The 25822-nt window shown below is 35.5% G+C and overlaps 1 protein-coding gene across 10 annotated transcripts in view; it reads right to left on the reverse strand.

The window, feature by feature from the left end:
* Positions 1-25822, reverse strand: part of DPYD (dihydropyrimidine dehydrogenase) — an 870115-nt gene that overhangs the window by 665484 nt on the left and 178809 nt on the right. For all 10 annotated transcript variants that reach the window (XR_012130243.1, XM_037024395.2, XM_037024389.2 and 7 more), the window contains one exon: positions 7171-7258. Coding sequence is in view for 7 of the 10 variants with exons in the window: in XM_037024395.2 (XP_036880290.2) it covers positions 7171-7258 (88 nt within the window). In the remaining 3 variants the exon portion in view is untranslated. The remainder of the gene's footprint in view (positions 1-7170; positions 7259-25822) is intronic.

A 25822-nucleotide genomic window follows, 5' to 3' on the forward strand; every position in this document is an offset into this window, starting at 1 on the left:
TTACTACTCTAGTATTTACCAATAAAAATCTGGGTTTCAATCAATCTAGACTACCAATCAGACCTTAAAAATGTATGGTACTCTCCACATGAATTAAGAAATGGTTTCTGTTATGATTCTTCTAATTTAAAAAGTTAAAATTATATGTAATTTGTTTTAAGTCATCATGAATGCATCCATGAACTGTCATATCCTGTAATAAATGGAATCATCTTAAAGGCATTTGCCAAACCAGCTGAAAACAGGCTTCCATTTTCAGGTTTTCTGAGAACTTTACAAACATGAATCCCTTCTAAAGAAACATATTCATTAGAGTCCTCACAGAATTTCCACAGATAAAGCTTCAAAGAAAATGAGCAACCATAGTAAAAATAAACAAATAAATAAAAACATGAAGAAACAAAGAACTGAGTGTAGCCAGTAGATATGATAGTACAACCAGATTTATAGAAACTTTGGATAGTGGAATTCTCACACTAAAAAAATAAGCATTATTGCTTTAAGAAATGATGTATAGGCTTGGGAAATAAATCAAAAGCTATCAGAGTTTTTAAAAAAATTAAAAAAGAACTCCTAGAAATGAAAGATTAAATGGAAGCTCAAATCTCAGTCGAACATTTTAACAACATATTTGAAATTCTTGAGGAAGTTATTAATGAACCTGAAATAGAATTAAAGGAAATTATCTAGAATGTACCCCCCCCAAAACAGATGAAAGTTTGAAAGATAAGAGTTATGGAGACTAAAGATGGTTTAACATGTATCTAATGAAATTTACAAAAAGTGAGGAGAGAGATGATGAGAAATTCCTCCAAAGGATGAAAGACATCAATACACACATGCAAGAATTCCACTTAAAATTACACAGGATAAGTAAAATGAAATTTAGACTTAGATAAGTTGTCATAAAATCACTGAACACTAAAGATAAAAACACCTTTAAAACAGTCCCCCTTCAAAGAAAAATTCACCTTCAAATGAGCAATAATCAGGCTTCTGTTGACTTTCCAATAGTATCAACACATGACAAAAGACACTGAAATGATATCCTATTTGAGGTGGAAAAATAACTATTTCCAACTCTGAATTTTATACACAGTGAAAATATTTTTCGAAAGTAAATGTAAAAACAGTTTCAGAAACAAAAACTAAGAGTTTGTCAACAACATATCCTTACTAAGTGAAAATGTAATTTATTCCAAGCAAAAGTAAACTGTTTTCCATGGAAATTCCAAACGAAAAGTGAATAAACAAGTAAATTTTAAAAGAACAGAATCAAAACTATTGGCAAAAGTATGAATAAAGGTAATCTAATAAAGCATTAAGAATACTATCTCATCGTTTTTAAAGGATAGAATATGTACTAAACATTCTCATGAAATAGACTGAAACGAACTAAAATTATAGTACCATACTCTGTACCACAAGACCCATGAAGATTAACACCCCAATGAAACAGAGCTATAAACAGTACATGTAAAATTTAGAATACACTCAATCCTGGAAAAAGTACATTTTATAACATTACTCAAAAATTGGCATCTCAACTGTAAAGGAAAGTGACACATGAGTTCAGAAATATTTATTTAAACCATGTTCAGCTCTGCAGGATAACAGCTTGTTTACTCTGGGAGAAAAACAGATTTTTTTAAAGCTGTGTTCTCTTCAGCACCATCCTATGACAGGTAGGTAAGTTTCTACTAGTTCTCTTGGAAAAGATGGAGGTGTTCATATTTACCATCTAGGAGTATACGTAAGGGAAGAAGTCTTGTATACCAATGAAAACCTGAACTCTTTTCCCCACTTTTTTTATATATATATTTAAAATATTCATATTTTTTAAATTAGTGGGTAATAAATTGTGGATTTCCTAATATTGTTTTTTTCATCTATTTACCTCTCTGTCATAATAGTAGGGAAAAAAGGCCTAACAGACTTACAAAATAGGTTATGTATTTGGATATTAGTTTCTAGACACTGAGCAGCTGCTGAGTTTTTGAACAAGGCTATGTTTTTGCAAAATTATTCTGGAAATGATCAGTGTTTCATTTGATAAGGGCATAAACCACTAGAAAAGGAAACCCAAATGGAGGATGAATAAATCTATTGACTGCACTTCTGCCTTTTAACACTATCATATATGCACATATATATATATATATACACACACACATGCATACACACACACATATATCAAGACATTTTTTTATGAAATTATTGTTGTCAATAGTGTTTAACAATAAATTCCATTGGCTAAATTTTTTTGCTCCTCTGACTTTAGTTACTTTCAATAAGGATCTATGATAAAGAAGACCATTTTATTTTACATTGAGTCATTTAGTCGGCTTTTCTCTAACATGCATTATTAAGTGTATTTATCTAGATATAAAAGCGAAACAAATATGAGCACACAGGCTCTATAAAATACTCAAATTAGTGGAAAATTAATGCTTTACAATTTAATGTAAAATTTAAAGAAAAGAAAAATATCTATTATTTAAAGTAGATCATGAAACAAAGGAACTTTCTTAAAAGTCTTTTTTCTTTTCACTACATTTATAGACTGAACTCATGCATTCTGATATTAAGTACTGGTTTTTGAAAAGAAAACTATTAAGAAATAGAACCCAGCATTCACAGTTTGATGAATCTGAAATGTGTACTTCCGATTGAGAGATACAATTGCAAACAACAGTCTGCATGAAGGAAACAGAGAAAAACTGACTGCGGAGGTACAATGGAATTGAGTGTACCTTTGGAAACCAAAGCTGTAATCCCGTTTGTAAGAAAATAAAGAATGGAAGTATTGGCCTAAACACCACTGAATCACAGAAAACTAACACAATACAAAACAAGGACATCCTTTTCTAAAAGAGGCACAAAGGCTCATTGAGTCTGGTGATTCAATTACCCTCTCAACCTGGAAAGAACCCCCCTCCTGAGTTGAGGTCCACTGGCAGAGCAATGCGGGACAGCCTACATTGTACACAGCTGGTAAATACCTAAAAAGGTGCAGGCTTTAAAGAACAAGAATCTCTGACCTTTTATGATTACTATAATGGTTTTCCACAAAACGCTACTGACAATAGAGTTCCTTAAATGCCTGGAAAAGATCGCATTGTCAATTAATATCTCCAAATATATTTTCTTCATATGGAAATATGTTTCAATAAGTACCTAAGCACGGAGCATCATTAGGTATTAAAGAATATGGACAAATTAATGAAACAAAGTTTTCCTAATAGAGATGATTCTGATCTTAGACATTTAATAAACTTTTCAAAGAATACCATTATTCCCTTTATATATTTCTTTTGTATAAATTTGTGTAGAACTTGAATGAATGGTGTATATGCTAATTAGAAACCATCACTTGAATTTTGGAACGTCTATGGGAAATTTAGCTAGCATGGGTCATAATTCTATCAGCTCCTCATGCTTGAAATCAGGAATGCTACCTTGGATGTAATTTTAACCCAAACACTTTGGACTTCAAACTTTGGACATTTGGTTTCACAACTTTCCCCATGAGGTCATTATTAAACAAGTTTAATATATATGTTTCACCCAAGTTATTTATTTTCACATATAAGACAAAGGTTCTGTGATGATGGATATTTGAGATACTACAAAGTTAATAAATGAGATTTCTTTCTGGAACTACTGTTAATTATTAAACAAATATAAAGCACTAATGATTTCCTACTACCTGTAGGATTAAGTTCCAAATATTAAGCATAGGCTTCAAGTATTTTCACAACCTAATCCCAATCTAATTACCTTGTCTCTTTCCCATCATTCTTTTTCATGTTATGTAGTCTCCATTCTAGTCACACTAAATTTACTACATTTACCCAAACCTACCGTGTACATGCCCACATTTCTTATGTTCACATGCTGAATATTTACCTGGATTATATGGATTGCAGCACCAACCACATTGAATTATGGTTAGGTTTCTTTTCTTTTAATGTATCTATTTTTACTCATAGATTATGAACTTCTAAAAGGCAAGGTCAAAGCAGGGACCCTATCATATACAATACCGGCCACTATGTTTGGTAGACAGTAGATATTCAATAAATCACAACTACAAAAGTGATCACTTTTATTTACCATATTGAGTGACAAGGGAAATTAATAATTCCACATCAACAAACAATGGTGTGGAATAATTAACTCTGTTAGAGATTTTTCACATACAAGTATTACTCAGTTTATACTGAAAGGGTTTAAAACAAGCCTCCCACAATGTGTCACTTTGGCATGTGAACAATTTTGAGCTGATGGCAGTGAAGACCCTATAGGCTCAAGAGAAACTTTGATCCCTCCCTTAACTACCCAGAAATATCTAAATTGGGAGTCTTTCCAAGAATAAGAGTTATTATCAGAAATAAATTTTATCCAAGTGACCCATCTGTACAGCAGAGCAAATATGTAATTAAAAACATCTACTCTTTACCTTATTGGCCTGTGAATATCTCTCCTCCCTTATGAAGCCTCAGGCCCCTATCCCACTCGTTAGCTCAGGATGGCATATATTCCTCATCTTAACCTTCTATCTTTGAACCTCTCATGTATGTGAGGTTGCTGTATGAAATTAAATTTTATTTTCTCTTGTTAATTTGTCACATCAATTTTATGCTTAGGCCAGCCAGAAGAACCTTTGAAGGGTAAAGGGAAATTTCTCCTCCTCAACAGTATCACCGCCTTGTGAGACAGAAGCTATCTTTCTTTTGTAAATGAAAGAATTAAGTAATTTTCCCTAGGTTCACAAAAAGTGGTGAATCTAGAAATGCAGCCTAGATTTCAAATCCTAATAAATCTGATCATGTTGATTAATACCATGCCCTATGCCTAAGTAATTACCTTTAATACTTTTGAAATTCTAAAGCCATACAAATTCATCATTTTTCTCCTAAAATATTTTTTAAGGTAATTGGCACACTGAGAAGTTGTCTTAATATCTAAAAAGATACTTAGTTGTTGACGGAGCTGTTGGGGAGGGAAAATTTTCCTTTACCCCTTCAGGTTCTTCTCCTGATCTAATAATTAAATTGATGTGAGACAAATTAACAGGAAAAATAAAATTTAATTTCATACCTAAGAGAAGTTGTCTTCCCTGAGGGGGGATTCTCCTGGACAAGTTCACTCTGGATTTGGTAAGACTGAATAACAACAATGGGAGGTTAATAGTAAAAAGCTATACACCAAGCATGATTCTCACGGTGGCAGGGTGAGTGCTGAAATCACATCTGCCTCTGGGATAGTCTGCATGCAGCAAGCTGTCTTCAGCTCTGCCTCCAGGCAGAGCACTGGGCAAAGCTCTTTATAGTGACACCGACTATAATGGCTCATCGCCAACAGGCGTGTAGGCATGAGCCTAGCAGTAGACCAATTACATCATCAAGTAGTTCAGGGTCAGGTGAGGATCCTGGCCATAGGAACTTCCATTTTCCCTATAGAAGTCCCCATATACAAAGGTTCAAAGACATAAAGGTAAAATGAGGTATATATGCCACCTGAGGTAAGGAACAGGACAGAGACCTGGGCTTTAAGGGAGAAAGGTGATGCACAGGGTAGTGAGAAGAGCAGATGGTTGGTAATTAGATATTTGCCCTGCAAACACATGGGTCATTTGGATATAATTTATCTCTGGTAGTAACCATTATTTTGAAAAAGACACCAATTTTGATTTTTCTAGATTTTTAAGGGAGGGATAAAAGTTTCTATTGAGCCCACAGAATCTTGAATGTCTTCAGTTTAAAACAGTTCATATGCCAAAGGGCATATTTTGGGGTCCTGCCCTTGGCCCCTTCAGAGCACTTACTGGTTTTTTGCAGTATTTAGAACATAAATGTTAAGCCTTATGAAAAGGAAGGTCTACATACTGAAGGGAAGACTTCCTTCAGCGTTTGCTCATTTGTTAAAGGTAAGACACTTGGCTAAGAGCATAGAATGCCCCTTTTCACAAACAAAAGATACTATTAATTATTCAATCAATCAGCCACTAATTTGGTAAGTGAAAAATGGGCTCATCCTGATTTAAAAAAAAATAAAAATTATTTTGTTCTACTCAATCCTATAAAAACCTGTTTTTTATTTTGGAGTTGAGGAATTTTTTTTTTTTTTTGGTTAGGTAGTGGAGAAAATTCTGCCATCCCAAGATTTGCTTCTTTGGCATATTGATTATTTTAATCTGCTTATTTTTAAGAAATTAGAAACAGGAGAAGCTCTGAAAAGGGAGTATAAGTTACCCTTTTGTAAGACACATTTACTGTGTGAAGGAAATCTCCATTTCTAAGGTATCTTCCTGCTGTACCTAAAAGAGGGTTGATTCAATCTCCAAAAACTCTTGTTCAGGGAGAAGGTGAAGACTTAAATATAAATCACAACCTTACCCTACCATTGCTTATTGTGCTTCCCTGATAACTTCTCAGAACTGGCTCTCCAACGCCCCAATATCTTCCTTTGTCTTTAGCTGGAGATGGCATTTAAGGTGATGGCTTTGGCCATTTTGGGGAGTTATTCAGTTTTCCTGGGTCTTTCCATGTTTACAGAAAGTATACATGTTATTAAACTTCTGTTTTATTCCTGTTAATCTGTTTCATGTCAATTTAATTCCTAGAATAGCCAGAAGAACCTTGAAGGGTAGAGGACAATGTTTCTTCCCCAACAGTAACAAATACACCAGTCTGTATGAATTACTCTAGATCTTAAAGAAATTAACTGAATTTTAGTAGAAGGGAAAAATCTAACTGCTAATGTTCTTTTGGCATGCCAGATTTAATATCAAAGCACATTTTAAAGCAAAGGTTTTACAGATTTGAAATGTGTTTTGATAATCAATGACAGTTCCTTTCTATGAGCATTTAACAAGCTTATTCTGCGATCTAGTCAGAGAATGCCTTGGATTAAAAAATCATTAATTTCAACATTAACTAATATGTAAGAAAATAAACAATGAATATGCATTTTCACAATAATCATATCACAATTTGGAATAGACTAATAAAATGTTGCCACATATTCACATGCTTATAAAAATCATATTTTTTATACTTTAACCCAGTTTACTAAGACAAGTTTATGCTTTAACACAGGTCATAATAGAGATCAAGATCACATGCTGTTATTAATGTTCATTTGCATAGCTAAATATGAATTTACCTTGTTTGCAATACTTGTGATGAATGATTTGATATCTAGATTAGTTGGACAGCTCTTCTGACAGGGGGCATCTGCACATTTCAGGCATCTAGGAATAAAATAACTGGATTAAAAAACTACAAAGTAACTGAGATAATATTCTATATATTCTCTACTTTTTACACATTCAGATTTAATGTCTAGTAAGAACAAACTATTCTCTTTAGGTACAAAATCTTTTTCTTAAGAAATACAGTAAACATAGACTCTTTGTTCCAATTTTGCACACCTGCTATTGTTTATGAAATAGTACCACTAATAACTGCTCCTCCTCTCAGTGTTCCTCCTAGAATTTAAGAGGATCATATTTATGATAGATCTTTTACTCATTTACTAAATTAGTCTTCTTTTGATCCCTCACTACACTGACAAAGTTTTGAAAATGCAGTCTTTTATGATAAAAGTTTTGTATGCCTTGTAGATCACAGCTGCATAAACACAAAGGTAAACTTGTGTTTGAAACAGCCTCCCTTCCTCCCTCCCTCGTTCTTTCCTCCCATCACCCCTTCCTCCCTCCAGTGTTCTGATGTCTTTCAACCCACATAGTATTCACATGGCAGTTATGCTTTGTAGTAGATCCTTCAATGCATAGTCCAGACCCAACCCCTTCCAGACTGAAGCATTTATTCCCCCAGCTGCTGTGCGCTCAGCTGAAGAGAACAGCCTCAACCATGGTTCTGCCTCCTCTTTCCAGTGGCAGCCCACTTCATATTACAGGCTTATGGGGGAGTTAGAGGCCCAATCCCTTCTTCCCTGCTTGGGGATCCAAGGCAGTCTTCTTTGTGGCTACATCTGTCCAATCCTGATTCCTTCATTCTTGGACAGACGTTATTTCTAATAAACTTCCTGTATACTCATCTCATCTCAGCATCTGCTCCCTAGGGACGTGCTAAAACTTTAGTGTACCTAGCCACCTGGGAAGCTTGATAAATGTCATAGCTTCCGCAGGGAAGGCCATTACAAGTCTCAGTAATTGGCCAGGGAATCTGTATTTTGGGGTCGGGTAAAGCCTTTGAGGTGATTCTGATATACATGGTTGGGCCCACCAAGTGAGAATCACAATTCTGTAATTACCACTCCAGGACTGAAACTGACAAGGCAGGGCAGTTCAGGAAAACAGCCAGACCTTGGGCAAGTAAAGAATCCACAGGCATTAGTAGCTGGAGGCCAATTCGTGGCAGTTAGCAAACAGTTTAGGTGAAGCTAGATTCTAGGAAAATTAGCTAATGGTTAAACAGAACACACAAGCTAGATTCTAGGAAAACTAGATGACGGCAAAACAAGCGAAAACAAACCAGCTAGATTCTAGACAGGTGTCTTGCCAATGGCTTTCAGCCCCGGGGAAGTTCACTATGGACTCAGTGTGTCCAAAGAAATGATAGTAAAATGTTCTTGAGGTGAAAGGATTATACCCAGCTTTATTTCCACGGTGGCAGGTCAATCACTAAAATCCCATTCACTCAGAGTGAGTCTGCATGCAGCAAGCCGGTCTCTGCCTCTGGGCCTCTCTACCAGCACAGCTGTCCTCTGGGCCTCTGTCCTCAGCGCTGCCACCACTCCAGCCTCTGCTCTGCTCTCCTGCAGCCTTGCAGCCATGCTACTGTGTTGCCCAGAGCACTGGGTGGAGTTCTTTATAGCAATTTATTGCCCACATGTGTAGTGAGCTAGCCAACCAGGGCCAGGTCAGAATCCTAGCCACAGGAACTTTCATTTTATCCACAACAGGCAACAAAGTTAGCCCATAGTTCCCCCAAAGTTCATTATACACTCATTAACATATTATAAATCACACCCCTTGGTGACTTGACAATTCCAAGTCTGACCATATCAGGACAAAAAGAGGTTATAGCCCCAAACCCTCCCCTTTGTGAGAAAACATCACCTACATTGATGAATATTCCCGTGAAACCCCACCCAACAGTAAGCTAAACCTTTTATAATAATTCAAGAAGAGATACCCCAGAGCTGTTTACCTCTCAGCATGCACTCCCTCCGTGGTTAGGTACTTCCATATTAATAAACTCCTGTTTGTTTGCACCTGACGGACCTATTGAATTCTTTTTTGCACCTGCTTCACCTGCTTGTGAATTCTTTCTCTACCAGAGTCAAGAACCCTGTCCTGGGTTGAGGTCTCACCGAGCCAACAGCGAGATTCCCCCAGACAGGACTGCCTGATAACAAAACCACTGCCAAGAATGGTCCTTAACTTGCACATTCATATATGTGTTTGTTCATTTGTTCATTCATTTAGTAAATATTTAATGAGCCTGTTACATGGCAAAACCTAGGATATAAACATATAAAAATGATAAAAAAAAAAAAGACCACTGTGGTCCTGCTCATATGGACCTTGCAGTTTAGAGGAAGAACAGATGTATAAAAGGCAATTGTAGTAGTCAATGTGAACAACGTGAATTTGGGTAAATACAGCATGCTAAGGGAGCTTATAAGGGGCAGCAGTCCTGGAGGGAGAGAGTCAGGACAAGCTCATTGGGAGGAGTAATAAAGGGAAGCTTGAAGAATGAATGGGCATTAGTGAAGTAAAGGGGGTGGGATTTGGAGTACAGGGTACTCAAGAGAATGACCCCAAAATAGAAACAGTATACAGCAAGACCTTGAGAGGAAAAAAACATGACAGGGTAGAGCTAATGGAATTCTGTCTCGCAAGTGGGAAAAGAGAAAAATTATGTTGATCATTTAAACTCAAAGAATATCACTGCCACATTTGTCAGAAGACTAGAATTCTCCAAGAATTTCACTGAGTATGAATCCTACATTGCTCAGTGACAAAGGTGACTAGCTACCTCATTTTCTATCTATTTCTATGTGTAAAGACCTTGGTTCATTTCCTTTGAGAAAACAATACTGGTCTCTTGTCATTCTTTTGTGAGCAGGAGAGTCCTCTTCATTGTCTGAACCAATTTCTCAGTACCTAATTAATATCTTGTTTTCAAATCTGATCTCTTTTCTCTGGTTTGTGCCCTTGGCCTTCCCTCTAAATTAAATTTTACACAATGAGTACCAAAGGGTTTTCATAATCAATTGTCCTCTCTGAAATGTAGTCATTAAACCTCTCCCCTATCATTTCTCTAAATGCCATTGTTAGATTCACATCTATCATTTAGCTGAATTCATATCTTTTCATACTTATGATTTTTTTCCCCAAAACACTACTACTGAGCTCAAAAAGAATTTGTTGAGAGCAGCACGATCAGCAGCAGATGTCATAGGACAATGCAAAATGGCATAATGTCTGTTTGGCCCTTGGTGTTGAAATGAGGGTATACTTGTCTGTGTTATCTTTATGTGGATAAATATATTGAGCATTAATAGTGGTTTGAAAGGATTTCCTATAGTGATAAAATAAAGTAGCTAAAAATTTAGCAAATGATATGTTATCTTATATACCTTCTAATTTGTAAGTCATTTCAACAGTTCTTAAAATATCTGCCACTCCATAGGAATAAAGTAATAAACACACACACACACACACACACACACACACAAAAGTATATAGATTCTGGTTATCCCTTATGAAGTCTTAACTTTTTCTTTTTTCAAACACTCAACTTGAATAATAAGGCAATTAAAAAATGGAATTATAATGTCAGCAGGTATGAATGAGCCAAATTAATGCACAAGGTATTTTTCCATTCTTCTACAGAAATCTTAAATCCAACATAAACAGATTCACTTAACAGCACTGACAATGTAAGGATTTTTAGTTGTGGTTATTAAGCCTCTTTACCAAATAATTCTCCTTTTATTATTGAGCAAGTTCACAAATAACAGCTGTTGGAAATGTCAGATGTTAATGAGGCAGGGCAACGCAAACCTGAATTGTAGCATTCTTTTTTCTTTGGTGCCATGAATATGCCAGAATGGGCAGACTCTGATAATAATACCATCTTGCAATTCTCTAAGCGCTCTGCAGACTAAAGTGCATCAGGCTGCCATTAATCCCACTTATCACTCTGACAGCTCAGTAATTACACTACTGCTATAGCCAGGTAGTCCTAATAAAATATCAACCACTGCACTGGAATGCATACTGGTGAGATGTTTTATTAAACTTGGGGGGGTGGATCATCAGGTGACATTAGTGTTGACCTATTTTTCTATTTGAAAATAAATTATCCTTTGACCATGCCATAATAGATATTACAAAGTGCATTTACTGTACCAAATCAGAAAGGTACTGCATTACAATGATGTAGGCAAATGGTGTAAATAAAATAGCAGACATGCATGTCAGAATGTTATTACCTAAATTGCTTTAAATGATTGATACCATGAAAAATCACAGACACAGTACTTAGGGGAATATGTCAACAATTATTGCAAAACACAGTTCTACATAAATTTTTCCTTAGAAGTAACATTTAAATCATACTTGTTTTTATCTTCAGTCATTTAATTCCCCTTTTATGTCTCAGTTACTCTGTTATAATGCAGTTTATTTTTAAATACATTGTAAAAAGAGGCAAAAGTTAACTCAGGTGAACAATTATGTAAAAATTTTAATCTCTAAATAATTACATTTATACTAAGAGGAGAACATTAGATTACTTTTTCAAGCAATGAAACATCTTAGATTTTTTTTACTAGTGATAAACTTTTCTCATTTCCATATTTAATAGAGTATAACAATGGATTTCATTAAAAACAAAATATAGAATCAGTAATATGTTAATCCTTCATGATTCAACATGACCATAAAAATATATGAAAACTTTTTGGCTACTCAAGGGACAAAAATTATTAAAGATATATTTATCCAGGGTATCTTTCTGTAGGCAAAGAGATCCATGATTCCTCTGCCCAAAGGTCAGGGAGGCTGGACACTTTGACTGCACAGAGCGACACCAATATATATTTAATTGTTAAGCATCTTAACATTCTTTAATTGTTAAACATCTACAGAGTTGAATTGTAAGCTATACTTGTTAAAGAATTTTCTAATCCATGAGTTTAAACAATTTACTTCTTTCTCAGTTCACACACACACACACACACACACACACACACACACACACACACACACACAAACACATTTATTTGAAAACCTTAAAAGCTCACTTGCACTGTCTTTGGTTTCTTGCTAGACTTAGGTTCAATCAAGTCATCACTATTTCACCAGGCCAAGCATAATCTATGTTACTCTCTGCATAATCAAACTGGGCAATTTAGTGTTAACATCAGAAAATTAAAATATTCTAATATCAATATTGTATTTCCTCATTGGTGTTCAGTATCTTTTTCAGAAGGTCTAATTAAGTGATATTTAGCAAATGAATGCAAGAGCTAACTCCCTATCCCTGTAATCACCAGTCAAATGTATAGTCTAATATCCTTCCCTAATTTGGCACTATTTCTACTGAAACTGGACGTAACTGAGTATTAGGTTGAACGGAAGAGGTGTAAAGTAGGAAATGGAGGTTAAAAATATCATACATATGTCTGAGTTCCACAGCTTGCATCAGCTTCTACCCAGATCCTGTCCTAATAAAAGGAGCTAAGAAAGATGGTTGGTATCTTTAAAACAAGATGGGACTAAGTCAGTATTCTGATACATTAAACAGTCAAGAGCCATTCTCAGCTTCCAGTAATCTCTCCACTTCTCTCAAAATTCCATTAACAGCATTTTCTACATACTTTCTGACTGGACTTTTAGTTTACTAGCTCAGGGGTATTTGGAACTAACACTGAATATTCCTAATATGTACCTTGGCCCAGCTTCTCCATTCTGCTGGGTTGGAAAGCTATAGCAACATCATTAAAAGCAACTGAATTTTTTATGCTATGCACCATTCTGCCTTTTAACCACACCAATGGCATTCATGTTTAAAGGATTTTTAGTGTTTATTTGAATTTATAGGTTAACGCCAAAACATAATCTTCATTTTTATTTTTTAAGTATAGTTGATACATAATCTTATATTAGTTTCAAGTACACAACACAGTGGTTTACCAGTTATTCACATTATTAAATCTCACCCAAACTAGTGCAGTTACTATCTGTCAACATAGGAAGATGTTATGGAATCACTGGCTATATTCTCTATGCCAAAATATAATTTTTAAATAAACTATCTACTAGAAATTTCTATTCACATGTGGATGTTTCAAGACAATTCAAAGAACCAAATTAAGAACAGTACACAATTCATATAATCAATGCACATGAGTCTAGATTGGATGATGATAAGTCTATAAGTAAAACATTTTAAAATTGTTTTCTACACTCTATAGTCTGTATCAGAGAATTATTTGTTTTCTCAGATACTAATGGCTAAAAAGATATGTATTTTACACTTATTGCATATTTTGATGAAATGCAGGGATTTAAGTTAAATTCGGTATTCACTTTTCATCTTCATATATAACAAATTTTTTTTAATTAGCAAGAGTGCTTTTATCATCACTTCATAGAGGAGAGTAATGAGGCTCCAGAAATCTCACAGAAACATAATGAGATCAATAGCCAAGGCAGCTGAAGAAACTACTAGAACACATTTGCCATCCTCCACCCAGAGCGATGCCATTCACATATGAAGACAAGTTAGAATTTTAAAAGGTGATGTCTTACTGACCTCATCTTTTCATAGCATCAGTGTCTCCTTGCCAGAGTAATTTGAAGACTGAGAAAAAAGCAGTTAAGAAGTCACACCTAGAAAAAAGGTTACAGTATCCTGTCTCCTGGAGTTCAATTTTAGTTTAAGAAAAAAAATGATAGTCTTGATAGTCTTAATTGTCTCCTCAAAAGGCTTCACAAGTCTAGATAAAAACATTAGGGTTTTATGGTATCAAGCAGTTTCAAAGGCTTGTACAACCTAAGTACTCACTGAAGCACCAATTCCAGAAATTAGGAAGCTAACTTTACTACTGTACCTGTACTACTGTACTATAACTACTGTACTGTAACTGTAAACTGGAATAACCACTTCTACAGGAAGGGTATTTTTTAGCATATTTTTTAAAAAGAAAAAATTTGGTATGCTACAAAAACCTTGATGGTATAAGAAGCCACAAACTTGCATTCACCATGTCCTGCAAGCAAATAAAATATTTCCATAAAATCTTAGTACCTATCACTTTCCAAAAAATGCCAAACAAACATTGTCCTATGTTACTACACAAGGAGTGTCATCATGAGTATCTGAAGAATTCTGCTCTTCAGCTTGGATTTTTCTCTTACAAAATGAGACTTGAAAAAAAGTTTTTGCTTCATGGAGGTGGAACAAGAAGAATGTGATGGAATCAGTGCACATTAAGAATTGCAGGAAGAGTCACTGCAAGAAAATAAAGACACATCACACTGATATGTATAAGATAAAACTAATTAAGTATGAAATGAGAACTGAATCTAACTCAAGGAAGTGGGGTTAGTCCTTAAGGTTTCCAGAACCTACTGGAGCTTTAAGATATTAGAAAAAGAAATGTTAAATAATATGGCAAGATTTAAATAACAACCAAATAATACCACAGCATCTAAAGAAAACAGGTTTATTTGCCGAATGAATAATACTGATGATAATTATGCCAAGACTCATGAGGGAGAAAGATCCCTCACTGCAAGTTGGAGCTGGAAAGGAAGAGTGCTCCCATTTCCAATTACTCTCTGTTACAAATTTATTTAAAGAGTACAAAATCCTAACTGACAAGCTGAACTGTTGAAATGGAATAAAAACAAGTTAACATATTGCAACTCTTAGACATAATTAATATTACACACTCACAAGTTTTTTATATGTCAGTAACACAGAAGCAGTTATGGTAAAGGCAATGAATACAAAACAAATGAAAGTATTTATTAAATGTTTTTCGGCCCAGTAGATATCTAGGCCCTAAAACTCTGATATAATTTGATCCCTGTCACTTGCAGCTACAACAGAGGCACACATTAATCAAGAAAACCAGAGAACACCATAGATAAAAACTCTGCTTTATGTCCTAAAGGGATGGTCCTCTTGGCAACACTCTTAGGAAACCATTCTTTATCCCCCTTAGAGAAGGCTGGGATTGAGAGTATTTAAAGGGATTAAGGAAGATGGCGAGATTCAAGAGGAAGATAAAGAGCTTCCTCTGTCTTGAAGTAATGAGATAGTGATAAACCATGTACCTAGGATAGGATTCCTTGTAAGATCTGGCATACTAAACACAGCCAGCATAAATAAGTCACATAACATATAGCACAAAGGCATGACACATAGTGTGTATGTATGTGTGCACAAGCACCCAGACTTACATGTATGCTAATATTGACTAAGTGCTCAAAGGGGCTTGCTTGGCCAAAGCCTTGTCAGAAACCTTAGCAAAGCAGTGTAGAGAACAGGCTCTAGTGCTTGACTGCCCCTATTTAATTCCTGAATTCATTTACTGATTTGAAGACTCTAGGAAAATGACCTAACCTCTCTGGGCAACAGTTTTCTCATATGCAAATGGCACACTTCAGAGGTTTCTTGTGAGAATCTTTAAAATTTATATACTAAACAGTATGTACATCTTTAGTCACTTAACAGGCATGCTCTATAGCCTTTAAAATGTTCTGAAAGTTATGTATTGCTTTTTCTTCTTCAGTGTGGAAGGGGTCAGTGAAGAGTTATAGTACAATGTTTTACAGTTATTTACATACATTACACAAAGTGGATATCTGGCAAACAATAATGCTTTAAGTCTTCATTTTCTCATTATGAGATTTCAGAAGAGGAAAAATTATTTCTGTCTCACGAGCATCAGAAGCCTTCTCAGAGAGAAATACTTAAAGAACAAGTAGAATTTTACCATGTGGAGCTGAGTACACTGGAGCTTACATTGAGAGCAAGTTCTGGATGCATATGCGGTTTTTCTCTGTATTCCACACAGCAGCTACCTCCATGCACATTAGCTGTCCAATAATGTGGAATGAATGAATGAATGAATGAATGAATGAAAGGAATGAAAGGAAAAGTGCAATCCATTAAAAAAAGAGACTTATGGGCTTATCCAGAGCAGAGACTATAATTCATATTTGTTTCCCAGTGCTTATGCTAGCAGCTGGCACATATATAGCTGCTTATACATGTTTATGGAAAATTCCTCAGTTAGTCACTGCACTTCCTCAGGAATCAAATCACTAAAACACAACATGTCAATCTCATCAGTGATAAAATGCTATTTATACAGAATCCTTTCTTCTTGAGGTTTCTCCATGCTTACACTATGAGGTAAAAATATTCTCCTCCTAAAATTAATTAAATTCAAAATGATAGGTTGGACTACATAATATAGTGTGAAGTTTGTGCTATATCCTAAGTAAAAGTGTAACTGATCTTTATTGTGGATGTATAGTTAAGCAGCTATATAAAGGATACAATTAATTAAATATGAGAATCCATGTGATAAAAAGAGGCTTTCCTTTATTCCTACTACACACATTATCTCCTAGCACTTCTGTATTTTCAATGCCCATGTTTAGGCATATTTCTTCCTCCTCCTTTTCAACTGCTGCCACCAGATGAGATGATAACAAAGTACTTCTTACCCTCCACAATAGGGTAGCACTTTGCCCCTGACAAAATATGCCATCTATATTACAAATACTGTCCTTACTTAGAAAACTTTATAATTGAGAAAATACCTATATTTTATATACCAGTTTAATTTGATACCAGTTTATATCCACGATAAGATCAGTTATATGTTTAGCTAGCATGTAGCCACTTTCAAAAATCCAATCTTCATAATATATTTATAGTCCAACCTACCATTTTTAACTACAAGCCACATGTAGTTTTTTTTCAAACCACTATACTGCTGTTCACAATTGTGGTTCCCCTCACATTCCAGACAGCCATTACATGATGCTCAATATACTCTTGATCCCTAACAGACCTTAAAGGGAACTGGGTGACAGTCCTGACAATTTTTATTATAGCTTTCCTACTACTCAATAATCTTATTTCACCTGAACTATTTCCCCAGTAGTGTCATAAACTCTTTGATTTATATTGAGAATCCTCCCAGGCTTCTTTAAAAAAGACATTGTTGTAGCATATCCATATGCTGTGTAAATTATCTTTTCAAATTTTGAAACACCTGTTGTATATTTATCTTTATGCAATGAAGCCCCATTTAAGAAAGGTAACAAAAAAAGTAGTTCATATTAACCATATATGTTCTAAAAGTAAATTCTTTAGTAAATTTCAAAACTAAAAAGCCGTATCTTTTATGACTTACTTGCAGGCAATTCCAAAAGTAAAATAATAATAGAAATATTGACATATACATTTTTATCTAGTTTCTAATAAAGTTGTGAAAGAGAAATAAAGCCACATGGTTTAAACCATAATAAAATAGATTATTTATTATGACACAACTCTTAGATTTTTGGGATATGTTGATTATGAAAAAAATAATATTTCTGTAAATTTGTCAACCTACTTAAGGGCATGTGGACTAAGATTGGTACAGATTTTACTTTATACAATGTTATATTGTTTGATTTTTTTTGTAATGAACATTAATAACATAATTTTAAAAAAATACTTGGATATTGATTGGCAACTAAAATCACATCATCCCCTGTATTTTTGTTTTGTTTTGTTTTACTTCGGTCATTTGAATTAATCAGGCCAAAGGAAACCCATGATGTTCCCATAGTATCTTTTCCTCTCTCAGAAAATTCTGAAAGTCCTACAGAGGATCCAGTTAAGGATTTTAGCGGGATGACCACAATGAGTGGTTGGTGGTGCACAAGAGAGCAAGGGGTCAGGTCTGGTGAAAGAAATAAGGAATAAGTGACAACACAAATGCTGGAGGGACTCATTAAGTTAAAACAACAGTGCAAGAAAATACTTGGCCTTAAAATTATAAGATGACATTCACCAGTATTAGAATTTAGAAACAAATAAATTTAGCCAAAGCTTAGCTATTTGGATACTATAGTGTATGAATAATTCAACTCAAAATCATTTATTAAAAAGCTACTATGTTCTAAGTTTTGTGCTGGCAAAGGAGAGGATTTATTGAAACTTACTTGGAAGATAATGACAAAAATACACTGGACTTGTTTCCTTTAAAAGAGATTTTTGTCTAGCTTTTTTTGTTTTTCTTTGTAGGGTAACAGTGACTGTAATCTTTCAGGTGTGGAGAACAGATCTGGAGAGCAATAGCCAGATCTGGATTTTCTTCTTTTGGAACTATTCAGTTTTATGTTGTGGAGCCCATACAAATCTATCACAAAGTTTTACTCCATAAACATGATGCCACTTCCCCTTTTTTTAAAAAGTAAAAAGTAAATACCCTCCACATGCATAATGTAGGTTAAATTTAAGTTTAGTATTCTTTGCTTTGACTTAGCTAAATCTATGTCAATTACCCCAAATAAAAACAAACGTATTCCACACACACATCATTTTTAAAAGTGTCTTTTGCAATTCTGGTGATCTTTTTTAAAAGCTCGAATCTGATCATGCCATTCTCCTACTTAACAAGAGAACATGAAAGTGACCTGTGCGCCTTGGCTTCTGCCTATTTCACTCATGCAGCTCCAGCGGCAACACCTGCCCACGTTAGAACACTGTGGTTCATAAGCAGGTCATTTTTCAACCTCTTTGCATACCAACATGCTCTGCCCCCGCCTGAAGAGCCACACTGCCAGCTTGCTTCAGAATTCAGCTCAGGTGTCTCTCGTGGAGCCCCTGGTTTCTAGCCTTTCTGATCCCCCAGAGCACCCTGTGGGTTCCCTTATCAAAGCAATTATCACATTGGACTGCAACAGCTGATTCACTTTTCTGGTCTCTCGTATTATTTCCTCCTCCAGTGAGAAAATGGTTGGGTTCCTTTGTCTTTGGTGTTGTCTGCCTGAAAATATATTAATTTGAAATTGGATGAAATAGACAGCCAGAACTTTGGGAATACTCCAGCTATTGCTTTTAATGTTTGGGAAAAATTATTTTTAAATGATTGTTTTTCAAACTTACATCAATGAAATACACTTATAATGCAAATGCTTTACATTTGGTTTAACTTATTTAATAAATACTTATGTAGAGGTTACTATATGCTAGCACTTATTCTATGTGTTTCCAAATATTAACCCATTCAATCTTCATAATCACTTGAGGTAGAAATAAATATTAGCTCACTGTATCTTTATAAGAACATGATGATGTAGACACTGTTGGTATTCTCATTTTAAAGAGAAAGATACTAAGGCACAAAATTTCCTTCTCTTATTTAGGTTTGAAATATTTTATTGCCAATTTCTGTGATCCTGTTGATCGTAAAGTTAATAAAAATCTCCTAAGGGTCTGTGATTCCCAGTTTCCTTTCCTACTTCATTCTAAAACCCCAGTAGCATGTGGTGGTATCAGGACTTGCCTCACAGTTTGTGAAAACCAGATTCAGGGCTCTAATCCAGGTCTGACTTTCTCTGAAGCCCAGCCTGTGTTCATCATCATTTTCTTTCCACAGGAGTTCTCGTGATAGCCAGTAACCCCAGAGAACTTGAGAAAGTTTTCTGATATAATATTTTAAAAACCATGCATTATAGTTATTACTATACAATACACCCCATAGATGGCTGACTTCAAAAGCAATCTAACAAAACTCCTCGTTTACTTTACAAGGTGCCTAGCAATTATACTTTCAGATCATGTTATTCTTTACAAAGCCTTTTCTTATATGTAAATTGCTTATAGAAATCACTAAGATCAATCTTTCCAGTAGAAATACCAGGCAGACAAAATAAAAGCAGTAAGAAACAATCTGTAGAAATATTACAAATATGAGTTATAATAGATAATAATATAATCAACGTCTATATTCACGACCAAGCCTAAAATGATTATGCCACTATACAACATTTGGAACATAAATTGTGGCAAAAAAAATAACTAAGACCAAAACTGCCCCCATTAAAGCTGTTCAGTGGATCACCTTTACTGTCCAGGTTTTGTGTAAAGGGACTTAGACACTATTTCAGTCCTTAGGAGTTTAATGTCTGAGAGCCAATGCTGACACTGCACATGAAGAAAATGCAGAAATTTCAGGAAATTAATGAATATGGGAGAAAAACAGATAAGAATATAAATGTTTAATCTTCTCAGTTTAATTCATATCTTAAGGTGGACAAAGGTTTCAGGCAATGGCACTGCTTGGAAAATGAACTAATGTGATGATGGTTTGATCATTATCAGAAAATTTTTCAAAGAATTAGCCTAGAAGCCAAAGAATACAATGTTCAGAAATAATATCTTGAACATAGCCATCAAAATTAGCTGCCTACAGCTTAATATGATATAAACTCTACAATCAGGAAAATAAAAAAGCTAAGGGCAAACAGTACATACTTTGGTAAAAATGGAAAATCCCATTGACTATGCTTCTAATAACACGCATTAGAACACTGACAAAGCCGTCACAGTACGTCACATGCATCATTAAATTTAAGAAAGCTGAATGAAGAATTTGAGTAAAGGTAATAGAACTTAAATGTGTTTGTGGTCTGTGGAATCTTTGACATATTATTTCCTTTGTTTTCTCCTTCCTTCCTCCTTCCTCAATCAACAAATATTTATAGAACACTTGTTATTTGCTGGGGATTTTTTAGATGCTGGAGGTAACAGGATGAGTAAGACCAGGGTTCTGCTCTCCAGAATCTCACAGAAGGGAAGTCAGACAAATGAATACACATTCTCAGATGATGCAAAGGAGTGATAATGGGGAGATGAGAGATGTACATATTTGCCCTGAGTTGAGAGGCACCCCCATCTGTTAACGTCTCTGTCTTCAGCACCCCATACAATGCCAGAGACACAATGAATGGACATGTTCCTCCAGAGACTGTGTGTGTATGTGTGTGTGTGTGTGTGTGTCTGGGTTGTATAAGTGTGCTCTGTGGACAGGCCAAGTAATACAGGGTTTGAGGAAGATACAGAATGTGAGGAACCAGCAGTATTTACTAGACAAGTAAAGTGTCTATTGGAAAAGTGTCACAAAGCTCTCTCCCCAGCTACTTTTTGTTTTACCTGGGATCAGATCCTCTCTTCTTTCAACCAACCTCTCTTCTTCCACACATCCGACACCCATTAGGTACCCATTACAACACAGTACCGTAAGAGACAATATAGTTTGATGGATTCTGGATTTAAATCCAACTCTACATTGATTAGCTTTGTGATCTTGGAAAAGTTGTTTAAATTTTCTGTGCCCCCTAGCTTCCTCATCTAACTTGCTAATTATAGGCTAGACACTACACCATTAAATAATTAATTATTTAGGATTAAATAAATCACTACTGTAAAGTATTTAGTGCCTGCCATATAGTAAGTGCTCAATTATGGAAATCATTGTTGTAAAGAATTCGTATTATTATCTAGGAACAATGGAGAATAGAATGGAATAAATGAGCACTCTTTTTCAATGGCTACTGGGAAACACAGTGTTATGGTGAAATTAAAAAGTAATGACTACCACACAGGTGACTATGAGAAGGACATGAGACGATTATGAAGAGAACCAACAAGTGTCATGCTTATCATAGCTCCTTAATAGATAATAATTAGAAAACATTTTGAAAAAATATCTTCCAAGCCAATTCAAGAGGGTTTGAATAGAATACGTGAGATGGTTGAATAAAAATAAAATGCATAATGATGAGAGGCCATAGGAATCAATTGTGCAAGATGTGCTATTGCATCCATAAAGTTCATCACGAATACAGCAACCACGCCACAAACCCAAACACACCGATCCCCACAGATACCCCACCTGCATGATTCACATCTAGCAATTCCTTGGCAGGCATATCTCATTTCTCCAAATGATCTCTTCTTTATTTCTTTCTTAACAGTTCTGATGAGACTGCATCAGGAACCAATTCTGTATATGGCTAGTTAGTGCAGGCAAATTTATATGTCTACAATGAAAAGAGTTATTGGAACCCAGAGTCGTGGGAGTAGGCAGGGAGGCAAATAGGTCTCTCTGTGTCAAGGGAACCTCTCTGAAAGAGGCATAAATTTTTGCCTTTATTTCCCACATTGAAAATGGATATTTTCCAATACATGAATGTTCTTCATATCATGAGACTTCTAAATTTCTTACTTGAAGTAAACAGAAAAAGAGAAGCTTTTTTTAAAAATAATTTTGGAGAATAAAATTTTCTTATGTAGTACCTACTCATTCAAGCAGCAAAATGTCCTACCTGTTCCCTTCTTGATATTTATTTTAAGGTGAACTTTTCAGAACAATCCCACTGAGAGAAATTGCTTTGCAAGCTAGGAAGATATTAATCTGTTTTCCCAGCATAGTGGGTGCATAAATCCTTTTTTATTGAAGAGGTGTTTTTAAAGGTCTATATATAAGACGACAGTACAGTATTGATTTTGGTAATGCTAACACAAAGCAGTAATTTTAGTTAAGCACGGCTATATTCTTTCCATTTTCCTGCCTTTCCTCTTGCTCTTCCCTCAGGAACAAATGCATGACTCCTCATTCATACTCCTCACCTGACAAATTCCTGGGAATTCTTCAGGATGCAATGTAGGTATCATCTCCTCTTGAGAAGCCTTCCTCAAGTATCTCCTCTCCCCACTTAAAGGTTTTTCATGTACCTCTTGGTATCCTCACATTTTTCGCACTATACTGTAATTATTGTTCAAACTAACCATATCCCTGATTGCTGATAGGTCCCAGGAGGACGTTCCTTCATTCAACAAATACTGTTTGAGTGCCTGATAGGTGCAAGGCCACGGGAAACTGACACATGGGCTAGTGAAGCAGACACGGATTCTTCCTTTTTGTAGCTTAGGACAAACACTTCATTGGAGATGAAGATAAATTATGGTAACATAGAGCAGTGGGCTCAGAGGCTCAGGGAAGTATTTGTGCCATCACAGGAGTTAGCTAGTGTGAGGAGAAGAAGGGAGGAGGCAAAAAAAACAGATGTGCAAATGCCAGGACGTGGTAGGAGGCTCAGCAGGTTGGACGCTTGAAGGAAAACCCAGCACCTGGAGCAGGAAGTGAGGGGGAGGGTAGCTGACCAGGGCAGGGAGAGGGCTGATTTAGTCTGTCTGGTACTTCCAGCAGCTAGCCAGACCAGTCCTCAACCAATGTTCATTGGGTAAATAAATGAATAATAATAGCAGTAATAAAAAGAGAACTATGCACTTGCTTGTATTTTGAGGGTTTGTATTATTCCTATCTTGGGAAAATTAAAAATTTTACAAGGTAATTTACTTCCCATTACTACAAACAGGAATATTTTTGCCTTGTTAAGACTTTCCCCTTTTCATATATTTAAAAGTAATTGAGAGTTATAATTCAATGTTAAATACAGTACATAAAGTACTTATGTTGCAGCTAACTTGAAAAACAGGCACCTTACACACATCTGCTTCCAGAGGAAATATTTATAAGATTTACAAAGTTTCACTGTTGGTTCCCGGGGGGGGGGGGGGGGGGGGTATAAATTGCATAATCTCCTTAGGAAAAAATGATCACTGTCTTCCACACAGTCTTACCAAATGAACACCCAAAAAAGCAGCTTGGCACTAATCATTTCTTTTGCCCGCACTACTAAACTGCCATAGTAGGCATGGGCCGGGGCACAGGATCACCAACCCCCAGTGGATATCTCACTTAGAGACATCTCCCCTCATAAAGGGATTCAGTCATGAGACAAAGATACCTAAAAAATAAACTCTCAGGGGAGGACAAACTCCAGTATCTGAGCCATAATTGGACTGTTCCATTGAAAGAGCACTGGACAAAAAGTGCTTTCTGGCTCCTATTTTGTTAACAAATTATATAACCCTGAACAAATCACTTAACCTGATTGGCCTCAGTTTTCTTGGTTTTTAGAAATTGGTGTATGATTAGATGGTCTCTAAAGTGCTAACACAAAAGGGCCAGGATCCCATGTCTTCTTCACATGTTTCTCAAATGTTACATTATTAGAGTAAAAAAAACAAGAGTAAGAACCACATTCAGTTTCTAGTTTTGGGGAGTCGAAGAATCATCCAAATTTTAAACTCTGGACATTTTCTTTAAATGATAGAAATCAATCATTCAATAAATGGAACATAGTTTGAACCTAATAGTGAGACTACTCCTAAAATTTTACTAGCAGCATGGAAATCCTTATTTTTAAAAGGAATGTGAAGAACTTGAAAGAAATCCAACTCATAGCAATAAAAATGGTAAAATATTCAACAACCCTGATCTGGTCCAAAATGTTCAGCTACATTAAGTGATGAGGATAGAGAATGTTTCCAATTTCTCTACTCCTGTATTTCATGGCAGTCTGACTTAATTGTGGAATAAGTCTTTAAGAAAGCTACTTAATTCCATTTTTAAGTGTTAGGAACTAACCTCCTCTACCTACACTACAGTCAGAAATTCCCACTTATTTCTATCTACATCATGCCATTTTAGCATCCTGCAAAGAAAATATCAAGCTCCTTTCCTGAAAGTATACTACAACATAATCAAAAAACACTCAGTAGGGCTAGAAAAAAAATGTGTTTATATCCTGTCATTGCTACTTGGAGGCTGTGGGGCTTGGATAAGCCACCTAATCTTTCCATGTCTAACTTTCTCTATCTGAGAAATGAGGTAACACTTACCTTAGAATTATGAGAATTTAGCAATGTATGTGAAGTGCAGACCACAAATAGCTATTCAACACATACTTACTTATTAACTCATCCATTCTGTTCACTGGCTCTTATACCTACCCCACCAACACCTTACCTGCAGCATACATCTCTGAAAGTAAGACTTTTGGTTTGTGGTTTGATTATTTGCTGCCCTACCCAGTATTACTAAGTCCCACAGACATGAACTTTTGCTAGGCTGATATTCAGAAATACTTCACGAACTCTCCACATATATATTACGTTAAAAGTACATAGAACAACTCAGATACCTCAATGAACCAAAAACAGAGTAGCAAGCCGACTTAAAGCAGCAGGGCTGATGAGCTCCAGGTTCTGAAGCAACACAGATGGCCTAGGATCAACTCCTTTGGTATATCCAAGACAAAGTACTCCACTTGAGGCAGGGGATGGGAATGAGACTCCCTCCTTAAATTCCTCAGCTGGGTGAGTATGATTCCCTTTCTCAGGTAAGAAGCTTTGAAAATATTGAGAGTTGTCTTAATTCAGATCAAGACTTATATAAACTCTATACTAAACAGAGACAGGAAGAAGTCAACGCAGACTTGAAACTAAGACATGGATCAAGCCACCCTCATGTGGGTGCCAGATACAATACCAACATAATATTATTATGGGATTACTCCCAGAGCCACCAATGTAAGACATGATTCTACATCAAGCACATTGAGATCCACATGGAGGCAACCACAGAGTCAGTGTATGGGAAGGGGAGAGTTCGCAAGAGAAAAACAGGCACCACAATCACTCAAGATTCACAAACGCACAATATTTTGAAAAACAGACAAGCGAAAATGAACACAAAAGACCCCTTGTTATCAGGAACTCAGTTTATTACAAAGCAAATTTATTGAAGATTACTATGTTTATAATCTTTAAAACAAAATAAAATTTAATTCAAAAAAGTTGTGAATACCATTGCTCAAAAACAAAAGAAGAATGTATGAAACAAA

Source organism: Manis javanica, chromosome 4 (genome assembly GCF_040802235.1).
Source record: "Manis javanica isolate MJ-LG chromosome 4, MJ_LKY, whole genome shotgun sequence".
NCBI lineage: Eukaryota > Metazoa > Chordata > Mammalia > Pholidota > Manidae > Manis > Manis javanica.